Genomic DNA, 14,439 nt, shown 5'->3' with positions numbered 1-14,439 from the left:
ATACATGAATTGTTTGAACTCAGAGCTTACAATTTACCCATCTGTATCTGGCTAAAGATTAAAAATTAAGAATTGTTCAGGAAAAGCTTCCCTATTTAAGTTTGCATGTCCTGTTATGACAGTGATAATCTGTCACTCAAGATGTGATGTTTCAGAATGTGGTTTCAAACAATTCAATTACTTAAATCTCCTGGAAGATATAAAGTAGATATGTCCTGTATTAGGTCTGCAAAATGATCCCTTTGGAGAACTAAGAAATACATTTAACAGCTTAAGAGGTGTCTAGCTATCTCCTATTGGCTAGCCTTTTAAAAAATGCTCAAAAATTCCCTCTGAATAAGGGAATTTCTCAGCACTTTAGAAAGTTTTCATAAGCTTTGTTTAAATATTATTAACCCATATTTATTTAATAAAATTAACTTGCTAGCAGGCAATATAAAAGCCATTTATCCTAAAAGAAACATAGTAGACTCTATAACAGCATTTCCCCCCAAAAAATCAATTTTTATTTTTTAATAGGAGCTATTCCAATAATCCGATGTTCAAGGGGAACAGCAGCAGAAATGGTGGCAGTGGTGAGTTGTGAAATATCCCAACTGAATTAATTTTTGAAATATGTATGACAGGCATCATGAAGGGAGAATCACTGTTTAACTGAAAGCCGAACAGCAGACAGACAATTGTTTTTACTGAGCTATATCACAGAGGAGACAGAACGGTCAATGTAACTTTACATTGTCATGGTAACTCCACTTGTGTGTCCCAAGCTAAACAGACACAATCTAAGAATGTTTTTATCCACTGCAATTCTTAGGAAGACATGTGCAGTAGAATTTCTGGGTTTGGACATAGCATTAAGCTATGGTTTCGTGCTACATAAACCAGCCTTAGGCTTGTGCACTCTGTGCACGATTTAAGAAGTATGCAAACTCTGGGCATAATTATTTTCCCTCCCATTGGTTCCAGTGGGAGGGAATAGTTTTAAAAGGCCTTATCAGGAAAATCTGCTCAACCAGCTCCTGCTAATGGTAAGCCAGCAGAGGTTAGGTTGATTTGGTGGTTTCTCCATCATGAAGTATTCCACTACCTTTGAGTACTTCCCATGTCTTGGATTGTATGTTGTTCTTGGCTAGCTGCCTCTTAACTGACCTGGGTATGCAGTGCCCCCTTGCTTCTAGGTGCATGTGTTTTATGTGTCTTTGATTACATCCTGGCATGCGCTCCTGTAGTCTAGGAAGGAAAGCTAGTGGCATATGAAAGTGTTGTCTCTTCAGACAAGGTTGAGTATATGGGAAGAACTCTAAATTATATTGAGTTCTTTGTAAGATAGAGCTTCTTTATTGGTCCAGCATAACCCTATGCATGTGTACTTAGACACAAGTCCTATTCAGTTCAGTGGGACTTGCTTCCAGTTAAGTGTGCATAAGATTGTGGGGTTAGTACTGAGCTTATGCTAGCTTGCAACAATAGTGGAATATTTTTAAAACAGTAATACTTGGGAAGGGAGGAGATAGCTCTGATGTAAAGTGGAAAGGCCTGTTTGTCCCCTTTTTAAAAATGGCCCATGTGTAATATGGTGCCTCTCAAGGGCATGAACTGAGAACACAGTGTATTTGTACATGAACTAGGGGTAGTGTACTTAAAAGATCACCTTATTCCTTATACCTGGTCTAATCTTTGCAATATGCCACTCAGGCATGTCTAGTGACTGGCAGTGTCAGACTGTCCTCAACAGGAAATAGTGTGGTGCTTTTTGTATAGAAAAAGCAATCTGGCACAGTCTGTACTGAGTTTCGGTGCCAACTTAAGACTTTGTTGTTTCATGAAGCTTTCTTATGAAAAGATTTGGATCGCCTTAGTGTTTGGATGGGAGATAATATCAGAACCCTGTGTACACTTCCAAGAGTTCCATGAAAGAATAAAGGCAGAATGTAGATGAACTTAAATCGTTTTGGAAGGAGTGTATGAACACTCAGCCTTCAAAGACGGTAACACATGAAAAAGAAAAGATTGCAGAATGGTGTAGCATTGCTATGCAATATAAGTGACACCAAAGGTGTCTATGCTGTTCACATAGTCATCACAATAACAATGGAAGTGTTAGCTAAGTGGGACATCTAATGTAAACATTATCACAAAATTTTGATGGCTCATAGGAAAATGACATTTCTCTATGAGCATGCAGGAGCCCTTCAGTAAACAATGGGTTCAGTCCCATCCAAAGACAGGCAGGAATAATAAAATGAAAGAGTTTAGCAGCCACCCCTCATATTGGCTCCAGTTCCTTTCCCTGCCTTGCTTGGAATAGGTTAGTTTATCTCAGCCTGGGCATTCAAGATTCCTTCTGGGGGGGGAAACAAGAACAAATAAGATTAGCTGTGCAAAAGAAACAGTACAGGAAATCTGATGTCTGATTTTACCACAGTGACACATGCCTTTGTTACATCCTGTTTGTCTTGCTCCACCTTAGCAAAGTTTTCAACATCTATTGTAGTGGCTTATGAGATCCAACATATCCCTCACCTTTAAACACCACAGCTCAGCTCATTCCACCAGGACTTCAGCAGCATTTGCTGCTCACTCTGCTAATGGTTCTGTTTTGGAGATTTGTAGCACAGTTACCTGGTTTATGATGAGTAGCTTGAGCACTTCCCATTGTTTACTGAAGGGCTCTCACAGAGCACAAACTATTGAATAATGTGAATGCTGCTTCTGGGGACACACACAAGACCTTCTGACCAATCCTTGTGGTTGAGTGGCATCCAGTTTTCTATTTGACCTTGCCTTTTCAGTTGGCTCCTTTTTATATCAGCAATTTCACCAACATTTGAACTTGTCAGACATCCTCTTTGTGTCATGCCTTTTCATAGTTTTTTCTTCTTCTCCTGATTACGATTCTTCTTGAATTTCCTCTTGGTTTTGTCTCCCGGTTTTCACTTCCTTAAGGTCTGCAGGAACTTGGCAACAGGGCAGGAACTGGAGGCAGGATGTGAGGGTTGGCTGCTAAGCTTTTACTTTCATTACCTTACCCCTGTCTATGTCTGGGTAGTGGATCTTTAGCCAGTGTTTACTGAGCCTATTGTCTCCCTCACATTCCCAAAAGGAGCATTCACAGTAAGTTTAAAATGCTCCATTCTCAAGTTTGAATCTTTCAGCTTTCCTTGATTATTGAGATATTTATACCCCACCTTTTCAATTCCAGAAGGTAATCTCAAGCTGGTTATCTCTCTACCGTTATTTCATCATGGACCATTTTCTCATTATTTTCATCTTCGTCCTCATATAGGCTGTGGGGAAATTGACAGGTTCATTCTGTTATATTTAGCTATATTTATGGATATATGGGGATGTAGGTGGCGCTGTGGGTTAAACCACAGAGCCTAGGACTTGCCGATCAGAAGGTTGGTGGTTCGAATCCCCACGACGGGGTGAGCTCCCGTTGCTCAGTCCCTGCTCCTGCCAACCTAACAGTTTGAAAGCACGTCAAAGTACAAGTAGATAAATGTACCGCTCCAGCGGGAAGGTAAACGGTGTTTCTGTGCACTGCTCTGGTTTGCCAGAAGTGGCTTAGTCATGCTGGCCACATGACCCGGAAGCTGTACGCTGGCTCCCTCGGCCAATAAAGCGAGATGAGCGCCACAACCCCAGAGTCGGTCACGACTGGGCCTAATGGTCAGGGTCCCTTTACCTTTACCTTTATGGATATATGAAAGCTCTGATAAATCTTTTTCAGAAACTAGATAAGAAACTCCGGGAGAACCTCAGAGATGCCAGAAACAGCCTTTTCACAGGTGACACACTTGGAGTTGGACAATTCAGGTATCAACATCTACTTGTATTTTTCAGCATCCCTTTTTAAAGTCCTATATGTATTCATGCTTTGCAGATTTGCAGCATGTCATTGCTTTTCATCTGCTTAGCTGGAAGATATAGCAATATTGGGATTTAAAATCCTAAGAAGAGAAAAACATTCTACATGATTTTAAAATGATGGAATGATTTTAAAATGGGGAAATGGGGAAACCAAGCCAGATGGGCAGGGTATAAATAAATTATTATTATTATTATTATTATTATTATTATTATTATTATTTAGCAGGTGGCAAAATGCTTCATATTTCGTAACTATTCTGCAGGGTTTGGCAATGAATTTGGCCACAGAAATATTCCAAATATGTTTCAGGTTATTAACTTAATATTTTTATTTAGTTTCCAGAGACCTCTCTTAGTACTTGTTGACAGAAACATCGATTTGGCAACTCCTCTACACCATACTTGGACCTACCAAGCCTTAGTGCACGATGTACTGGTAAGAAACTTGTTTTTTGTGACTATATAGTCTTTGTTTGTTATTACCAGCTCAATAATGTAAAACTTTGGTTCAGTGCTTGCCTTAAGACAGGAATGGGGAAATTGTTTCTCTCCAGATAGCATTGGATGACAACTCCCATCATCCCTGACCATCAGTTATGCTAGCTAGAACTGATGGGAGTTTGAGTAACAACATCTGTAGAGCCACAGATTCCCCATCCATGGCTGGTAAAACTGCCTAAAAACCCATTTCTTTCCACATAAAGGAAAACAGAAATCCTTACATGTGCAAAACAGCTGTTAGTTTGAACCATAATTTCCCTCCCATTATAACTGTTTATGAATGTAATTTGAGGCTGTGGTCTGCTGTAGTACAAATTTGGTTACTACCTAACTTTCACATAATGACAGTTGTGCTGTCAGATTCCTCAAATTTTGGCTGGACTTCATAACCATTCATTATTTCTAGTAGTCAGTGAGATTGGTTTTTCACTTGCTGCTCTACAAGTACATTGCTTTTGTACTTGCTTTCTGGTGAGGTGGATTTTATATGCGTTGGTTACCATATTTGTAGACCACTGAACTTGTGTGATGTGCATAGTGGATGCAGTAATAACAGCGAGATGAGATGAGAGCTAATAAACTGAAGCTCAATCTGGATAAGACTGAGGCACTCTTAATGGGTGGTTCCTTTAGACCAGATGGGAAGGTGGCCTGTATTCGATGAAGTTACAATACCTCTAAAGAAGAGGGAATGTGCCTTGTGGATACTTCTTAATCCATTGCTGTTGCTTGAGGCTCAGGTGGTCTAGGTGGTCCAAAGTGCCTTCCAACAGCTTTGGCTGGTAGCCTAGCTGTACCCCTGTTTTGACAGAGATAGCTTAACTTCTGTTGTCTATGCTCTGGTAACCTCTAGGTTAGATTATTGCAACGTATATGTGGGGCTACTTCTGAAGATGGTTTGGAAACTTCAACTGGTGCAGAATTCAGCGGCCAGGGCAAGATAGTTTGAGCATAAAACACCAATCCTGGCCTGACTCCACTGGCTGCCAATTAGTTTTCCGGGCCTAACTCAAAGTGCTGGTTTTGACTATAAAGCCTTAAACGGCTTGGGACCACAATAACTTAAGAATTCCTCTCCCCATATGAACCTACCCCCAACCTACAATCATCATCTTAGGTCTTTCTTAGTGTGCCTCCTCTGCAAGAGATCTGGAGGGAGGTAGCACAAGAATTGGCCTTCTCAGTGGTGGCTTCCAATTTGTGGAATGCTCTCCTAGAAGGCTCACCTGGTGCCTTCGTTACATATCTATAGGAACCATTCCTCATTTTCCAGGCCTTTGGCTAATTAAACAATCTATGGCATTTTAAACTGTTTTTTTCTGTGTTATGTATTTTTGAGTTTTTATATTGTAAACAGCCCTGTGATCCTTAGAGGATGGGAGGTATAGAAATTTAAATGAAATATAGCCATTAAATATACTTAGGATCATTTTGACCTGTTGTAACAAAAGCTTTTAGTTTACTGTTTGAATATTTCATGAAGTTTTCACACATCATCAGCATAATATTTAGTACTGTTTTATGATTCCTATTCAGTTCATAACACAACTATCAACATTAAACATTAAAATATTAATCATCACCACAAGATGGTGTAGATGTTCCATATTAAGAAACTCAAAGAATAACAAGACAGTCTTGCGATTACAAGTTGCTGTTTTTTAACTAGGAAAAGAAAACCTAAAAAATTATGGAGAGCTGTTAACCAGAGCTGCTTTTAAAATTTCCAGAGGATATAGCCCTGTTAGAGTTAGACTATTTCAGGCCTCTCCATCTACATGTAACTTTATGCATCTGAAGGAGACTAGAGTCCACTTACATAAATTACCGGTATGCCATAATAAATTTATCAGTCTTTTAAGACTTGACAACTCCCCTTGCTACCGATCTGGGCATATTAACTTTCTTTTTGAAAAATCCTTCATTTTTGTTTATAAACCCAAACCAGAGATTCCCAAACTGTTGTCCGAGAACCACTAGTGGTGGTCCATGGTATGTTTGTGGATATGCATCACATTAAACATTCATATTGATTTTTAATTGTATATTTGCTGCTACTTTTAATTTATAATATTTTGATTTGTATGGAATTCAAATTGTAATACAATAAAATATGGGTGGAATTCAAGAGCATGTTATTACAACACTCCATCTGCACAGACACTCATAGTCTTGCCTATGGAGAATACTGATCACATATCTTAATAAAAATAAACTATTTCAAGAAAATGTATATTATGTCTTAAAGCAGGTGGGGGTTCTGATATATGAAATTGTTTTTAGGATACACTTACCTTTGAAATTCAAATAATAACCACTTCTTAAAAGCATATTTCTAGGAAACATTTTAAATAGAGTTTATAGATGTTTTTCTAACATTTCTGACATACAAGTTGAATTTCAGAATTAATACTCCATAAAGCTAGTATAATTTATTTAGGGGCATTTTATCCCTTTTATAGAATTTTTATTTTTGTAGTGGGAAAAAGTTACATAAGTTTTTTCTTCTTCATTTAAATCAATGTTCATTTTTCTCTCGGCTGATGTACTCAAGGGAGATTGTGGCATGCTGAACCAAATGCCATTCCAGCTACATATTTATAGCAATTCATCTGTTTAGGTAATAACTGTACCATTGCTGCTTATAAACAGGTTGATCTGTGGAGAATTGCATTACTCTTTTCATTGGAAGTCAGAAAGTTGTGTTCTGTGAAAGTACAGAAAATATTTTTCTTCTCCTGAGTGCGGTAGACATTTCCCCATAATTCACATTAATATCTTTCAGTTCTTTACTAGAGGAGTCAAGCAAAGCAAAGAGTAGGCTTGGCGCTCTCCTACCCAACTCTTTTCTCTCTTTTTCTCCCCACCCCTCCCATGGCAGTACCAGTCTATTAGATCCTCTTTCCATTCTTATGAACTGAGTAGTCCATAGGACATCCTCATCTCCCCCATTTCATTCCTACCACCTGAAGTGTTGGAGTCTGTTCTTCCTACACAGATGTACAAGTTTTACCGTATTTTTGGTTGGGAAAATAGATATAAATGGAGCTGAAATATAATAATGCCAGTCAGTATAAGGAGAAAATGCTTGGAAAATTGCAGTATCCTCCCATTTGCTGTTGGATTAATGCCATTGAAGAGCCAAATTTGGTGGCTAGGTTGTTCACCGGGGCAAGACTGTTTGAGCATATAATGCCAACCCTGGTTTGGCTGCCAATTAGTTTCCAGGCCCAACGAGTTAAATGGCTCGGGACCACAATACCTGAAGCTATGGCAACATGAGAATGGACCTTCTCTGTAGTGGCATGTTTTCTCCTGCTCTGGAGTGTAAGACTCAAACCAGTGGCTTCAAGTTAGGAGCCATTTTGACTAAACAACTGATAAAACTTTCTGACAGTAAGAGCTGTTTGAAAGTGGAACGGTCTCCCTCAGGAGGTTGTGGACTCTCCTTCCTTGGAGGTTTTTAAGCAAAGGTTGGATGGCCATAGATGCTTTAGTTGTGATTTCTGCATTGCATGGGGTTAAACTAGATGACCCTTTGTGTTCCTTCCAGCTCTACAATTCTGTGCTATTATTTGAACACAATTATATGCCAGAGTGAAATGCTTATTATAGTTGTGTGTAGTGTTTAATATAATGTGTGACTCTTCCATTTTGACTTTTTGCTAGGCAGAGAAAAAGAACAGTAAGGACAGTTACTAACCTTTAGCCATTATTTTTAAAAGTAAGAAACAAATACAGAGAGTTGCACTGGTAGCTGCAGCTTCTAGGGAGATGCCATTTTTAATTCTCCAAACACCAACTGTGTGAGGAAATGTGGGATGTAAATGCATTTAATAATAATAATCCAGAGGTGCCTTTCATTTGTGTTGCCTGAAATGGTTCCAGGAATGAGAGGAGATAGATATGGGCAAAATTAAAGAACTCCCTTTGTCTCTCTTTTCTCTATCCCATCTCCAAGCTGTTCTTCATACAGTGGAGACTCCAGTTCAGAGGATGAGAGGGTAATCCACAGCAAGGAAAAAGGAGAACCTTATTTTCTCTCATTTTCAATGTATATTTTCTTCCATCCCCACCCCTCCCATTTCCCAGGTTGTCTTGGATTGCCTGGGCATTCTCAGAACAAAAGAGGAAGGAGGCAAATTAAAAAGCTTCTGAATGTTTCGCAGAAACATAGCCAAATAATGTTTTGTAATATTCAGAAGTTGCAACAGTTGCCCAATGGAAAAAGCCAATAATAATATCTATTCTTAAGCTTTTGTACAAAGAGTAGACTACAAGTAAACTAGCACAATTTGAGGCAGCGTTTAAAATTTCATATTTAATAGAAAGAATATGAGATTTCATTTGCTCTGCATATTCAGAATCACATTCAACAGTTGCCCTTTTTATAATCCCATTTTGAATTAGGAATATTCTGCTTTCCATTGTGGGGCAGCAGGCAAAAATGTTTAATCCATATAATTTTCTTTAAAGGATTTTCATTTGAACAGAGTTGTTTTGGAAGAGTCTTCAGGAATGGAAAATTCCCCAGCAGGTGCTAGACCAAAGAAAAAAAATAAAAAGTCATATGATTTAACTGCAGCTGATAAATTTTGGCAGAAGCATAAAGGAAGGTAAGCTGGATATTTTAAATTAACTACTTCTGCTTCAAGGTCTATTATTAACTAGGGGCTTTGCCCCTGCTCACTCCACCTACCAATCTCTCTGCCATTCCCCACCACATCAAACCCCTTCCCACCTCATGCCATTACGGAGGTCACTGTTCACCTTCCTAACCCCATTTCCAAAGCCACATCTCTCTTCTTCAGGCTTGCTTTGCACTCATTTTCACCTTCACCCCAACTTCCTTTTGTTCAACTCTCCTTGAATACAAATAACCCCCAGAGTAACCTCTTGCATCTTTCTCATCCCACACATTGCAACTACTAAGCAGCCTTTTCACCTTCTGCCTGTCTATGAAGCCACCCCCTTCTATTCTACAGACCCTTTCATGCCCCTGCTTCAATCCCATTCCTCTTATTCCCTCCTTTTTAACCCCCTTTGCACCTCCTCCAGCCCCCTCCTCCCTTGCACACAGACCACTCCCATTTTCATGCCTCCTCCTCTCTCCAGTTTTGCAGCCTTCTTTACACAACATGATGATATATGTTACTCTATATTTAAGATGAATAAAATCTTAACAGCAAATCTGTCAGTTAGCTTATTCAGTTACAGAAGACTAAGGTCACTTGATGGGTGTTACACATAGATTGGTGTTTGCTTGTTAATAAAATATCTTCTAAATTACTACATTGAATCTAGAACGTCATGTCGAAGACAACACAGGGTACGAGAAGTGAAATACATAATTGTGGGAAGTTACTATGAAATGTTTGAAGGCTTCATATTGTTTATCTCTCACACATGAAGCAGCTGAGGAATAGAAGAAGAAGAGGTTTAAAACAGCCAATTTTCAGTGTCCTTCTTGCTGGACTCCTCAAACAATGGCAGAAGTTAGGCAGAGGGACACTGAGAAGAAAATTGAGGTTTGAGTAAAGCAGGGATGGAGAGACAGTGAGGGTTTGTTTTTTTAAAAAAACAATTTTAACAAGGAGAAAAGAGAAGGGTACTGAGTTACTGTGTGCAGCCCCAGGTGTGTTTGCGATAAAGGGTTGGTGGGCTGAATGAACGTGAATAAAGGACTATGGAAGCCGGGGTTTTTACAGACTGTGTTAATTTAAAGTGTAGATTTAAACAGTGAATACATAATCTCTTTAGCCCTTTCCCAGAGGTAGCCGAGTCGGTTCAGCAAGAGCTAGAAACTTACAGAGCTCAGGAAGATGAAGTCAAGAGGCTTAAAAGTATAATGGTAAGATTTGCTTATATCTAACTTAAAATATTATTCTTGGAATTTATACAGTGCTTTAAAATGTTGACATTCAAGAAATGTACTGGGTGTTTCCATGAAGTAAATGCACAGGAAGGGGGAGTTGGGAGAACTTGAGAGGCAATGCAGCACAGAAGAAGAAGAAGAAGAGTTTGGATTTGATATCCCGCCTTTCACTCCCTTTAAGGAGTCTCAAAGCGGCTAACATTCTCCTTTCCCTTCCTCCCCCACAACAAACACTCTGTGAGGTGAGTGGGGCTGAGAGACTTCACAGAAGTGTGACTAGCCCAAAGTCACCCAGCAGCTGCATGTGGAGGAGCGGAGACGCGAACCCGGTTCCCCAGATTAGGAGACTACCGCTCTTAACCACTACACCACACTGGCTCACCCTATTAGGACGGGAGTTTAAACCTCTAACAAGATTGCACTTTTAGGAGATGCATGGAAAACAACTCCTGCAACCAAGCTTGTGCCAGATGTATTGCTCTGCTTTCATTTGGACCACATCAGTGGGGCTGAGAGGGGGGGGGTCGTCTCATCTGGGCAGCCCAGGACCTCCACACACACTGTCCAGGCTTGTACCCCAAATAAATCCCTTCGGTGCTGGAGGAGACAGGAGGCAGCAGTTACATGTTACTGGTCTCTGCAGCCCCCAGCAGGTGCTGGTATTCTCCTGTGGTTTGACTTCATCCCTGGAGGCACACTGTATCTTTTGATGCAGACAGCTGCCAACAACACTAGGAAAGCAGTGAACAATATCTCTATATTTTGAGGTAATTTTAAGGTCTGGCAGAGGGCTTGTTGGAAGTCTGCATTCACCCATTGTGTTGGTAATCATATTTTAGGGAGCCATGGGCCATTATTAACAGAAGAGACTTGAAAATGTTTCAGTATTTTCAATCCTTTTTTGTGATTTTTGTGAACTGCTTTGAAATTATTTTTCCAGTTAAGTGATATATAAATTCTATGAAACAAATATATAAACCAGTAGACCTAGATTTATCTTTCTTCAAAACCTGTGTAAAATTGAATTGTGGTTCTTCTGTTATAAAGTTCAATATTTCAACTGGATTTTCACCATATTTTTGTTCTTCAAGTATATATGGTGGTTGTTTTTTTGAAATTATTTTTCTTCCCAGGGACTAGAAGGTGAAGATGAAGGAGCAATAAGTATGCTTTCTGATAACACAGCTAAGCTAACTTCAGCTGTTAGGTAAGCAATATTACTGAAGCATTCTTAAGTGCTTGCAAAAGACTTGTCATTTAATCAGTTTTCTTTCTTATTCAGTTTTAAGGATACTTGACTGACTCTCCAGAGTATGTTCCATAGTAGAAGCATAACACTGTGACACACTAGTGTAGCCCAATGATATAAGATAACATGGGTGCCAAATTATAGGCTGGGAAGATTAGGAAGTCTGATTATTGAAATCATACCACTGCAGATTACATCTTGTAACATTTGCTGAGGGGCAGAGAAATAGGATTTACATATCCAGTATCCTGATCCTGAGCTAGAGCTGGGTGACATTTCGATTCTTTGTCTGAAACTGGTATGAAGTTCAGATTGTGATACCGGTTTCAGACTTTTTGAGGCTGCCATGCATCGCAGCTCCCTGGCCACTGCCAGCACAGCACATTTCACTCCCATCTGTCTGCCTGCCTGCGCTATGCTGGCAGTGGCCAGAGAGCCTCGATGTATGGCCCGCTAAAATTGCCTGTTCTCCCTCCTGCCTGCCTGCCTGCCTGTGTGTTTGCCTTCCATATCTCTTCTCTGGTGGAACTGTTATTATTAGCTTGCTTCCAAAGTGACCAAAGGCCTCAGATCTCACAGGTGCGTGTTTATAGGTGGAGACTCCTAGAGGCATTTAAAACTTTTCAGTGGCTAGTGATTCCATTCAAGTTCCTTCCCACCTGCTGTCCCCAAGGCACATACTTGGGAACTCTTATCACAGAGCCAGTGAGTAGAGCAAGGTAGGGCCTAAGGCAGCCTTTCCCAACCTGGTTCCCCCTGACATTTTGGACTACAATTCTGTACTTCATGATGTCATGTCAACTTATGTTGATGGGAGTTGTCATCCAAAACATCTGTAGAATACCAGGCTGGAAAAGGCTGGTCTAAAGTGCGTCTTCGCACAGAAATCTTAAACTTGTTTTGGATATCCATTTCCTGTATCTCAGCAGCTGCTGATTTGAGCGTACTACTGTCTCTCAAAAGTGTTATCTTGTTCCCTCATATGTATATCATATTTTGGGTTGCCTTTGTAATGCTAAATATGGAGTTGAATTGGACTACATAGTGTGGACAGTTAGTTTGTATGTAATTTCTTCAGCTCTCTTCCAGAGCTTCTAGAAAAGAAGAGGCTCATAGATCTTCATACAAATGTGGCAACAGCTGTTCTGGAACACATAAAGGTATGGAAAAAAGAGTTATTTGAAGCTCACTAATCATGAAGCTTTCTTTCCTACTAAATATTCTGAAATCAGTGTTCTTCTGTAAAACATTTGCAATAACTTCATTTTTAGAAAAAGGAACAAGTAAGTTAACAGCAAAAAGAACAAGAAAGATACTATCTATCACGATCAAATTAAAATGCCAAACAAAAATTACAATTTTTGCAGAACACTTAAGCGAACCACTGAAGTGATCTGCTATGCTTCATTTGAGGAAGGGGCTATTCCTATAGCTGTGGTTCTGCAACTGATGGAGCCTTATTATGAGTAAGGGGGGGAAACTGAGAGAGCAGAGATTCTTGATGAGAAGAGAGACAGTAGATAAGAGCTGTTATAGTGAACAATTGCTTGAGCTGGATTCATCCTAAGTGCCTTGAGTGAGGAGTGTAATTCTGCTTGTATGTACTTGTCAGTATCAAGTATTGCAGTCTACATGGATAGGCAATGATGTGCCACTTCCTCGCTGTGCAAACTTAACCATAGTTGTCTGTGTCATGGAGGGAGTCGACTCCCCAATTCATCCCTCCAGGCTACTCATCAATTACACGCAGGCACTGAGCGGATTACCAGGCTTTATTGGCTTCTTCCTTGGCACAAGTTACAGGACCTCAAACAACAAATCTAATAAACGGCATGTTCTCTCCTGCCCCCAACGGGTTAACTCGATGATTTATAGGGGCTGGGGGATGCAAGCAACCAGCCAGCCCCATCATATGCTCCCACTTTGGGAGACTAATTGTTACCACCTGCCTAAGGGGCCCCACCCAGCAGTACTTGCTCGCAGGATCACCACTTCATGACATTCTGAATCATTAGCAGCTACTACCATCACCTTCAACATTTTTGAGAACTGGTGCAGTTTGGCAGCCAATAGCATAAGTCGTAGACTAATGCAAATTTCCTATCAGCCACAAACACTCTACATGACCTTAGGCAAAGTACTATCGCTCATCTTCAATCTAGAGCTAAAAATATGAGTACAGTCATACCGCGGGTTACAGATGCTTCAGGTTGCTCGTTTTAGGGTTGCGAACTGCACCGAACCTGGAATTACTGGAACAGGTTACTTCCGGTTTTCAGTGCATGCGCAGAAGCACCGAATTGCAACCCGTACATGCACAGACACGGCGCTGCGGGTTGCGGATGCTGGGGGTTGCGAATGTGCCTCCTGCACAGATCACGTTCGCAACCCGAGCGTCCACTGTACTGTAAAATGAAGGTTGTTTTCTCAGGACTCTGAAGGGATACATTAGTTCCATTTTGGAATCCTGGTTCTATTATTTAAAGCAGGGGTCATTCTTCAGGTGGAAAAACATAGCCAGTTTTAAAGTTCTAGCTTTCATTTTTTAATAGAGAATATCATTGTGTTGTCAATTTATAGGCTACATTTTTGGAATGTACAGTGTTAACAAAAATTGAAACAGCTACAGCATCTTATGTTTGATAAAAATGAATAAGAAACTTATTTTTATCTTATTCAGAAGTGATCTTAGACACAAGCTGGTATTCTGCCAGATCATATTCTCATCTTACGAACAAAAAAAGAGAGGAAAATGTTTAAGCAGAAGGCCATGCCTGTATATCATGCTGCTATTAGGAGAACAACTACACTATCAGAAATAGCTAACCCAAGCAATTTTATCCACTGCTTTCCTTTTAAAAAGCTTATTGGTTCCTGAGAATAACTTCACAAAGAATAATTTACGTCGGTTGAATTTGAAAATTTGTGATCACCAGCTGCC

The 14,439-nt window shown here is 40.0% G+C and overlaps 1 protein-coding gene across 2 annotated transcripts in view; it reads left to right on the top strand.

Annotated features, from left to right (window-relative positions):
* The window catches only part of SCFD1 (sec1 family domain containing 1), a 39,560-nt gene that overhangs the window by 8,735 nt on the left and 16,386 nt on the right, over positions 1 to 14,439 (top strand). For both annotated transcript variants that reach the window (XM_081886805.1, XM_081886804.1), the window contains 7 exons: positions 520 to 575; positions 3,734 to 3,819; positions 4,210 to 4,309; positions 8,851 to 8,990; positions 10,135 to 10,225; positions 11,383 to 11,456; positions 12,577 to 12,658. In XM_081886805.1, coding sequence (XP_081742931.1) covers positions 520 to 575; positions 3,734 to 3,819; positions 4,210 to 4,309; positions 8,851 to 8,990; positions 10,135 to 10,225; positions 11,383 to 11,456; positions 12,577 to 12,658 — 629 coding nt within the window. The remainder of the gene's footprint in view (positions 1 to 519; positions 576 to 3,733; positions 3,820 to 4,209; positions 4,310 to 8,850; positions 8,991 to 10,134; positions 10,226 to 11,382; positions 11,457 to 12,576; positions 12,659 to 14,439) is intronic.

Source organism: Podarcis melisellensis (assembly GCF_964234715.1).
Source record: "Podarcis melisellensis genome assembly, chromosome: 1".
Lineage (NCBI taxonomy): Eukaryota > Metazoa > Chordata > Lepidosauria > Squamata > Lacertidae > Podarcis > Podarcis melisellensis.
The sequence above is the reverse complement of the archived record's forward strand: the minus strand, read 5'-3'. Positions and strand labels throughout refer to the sequence as shown.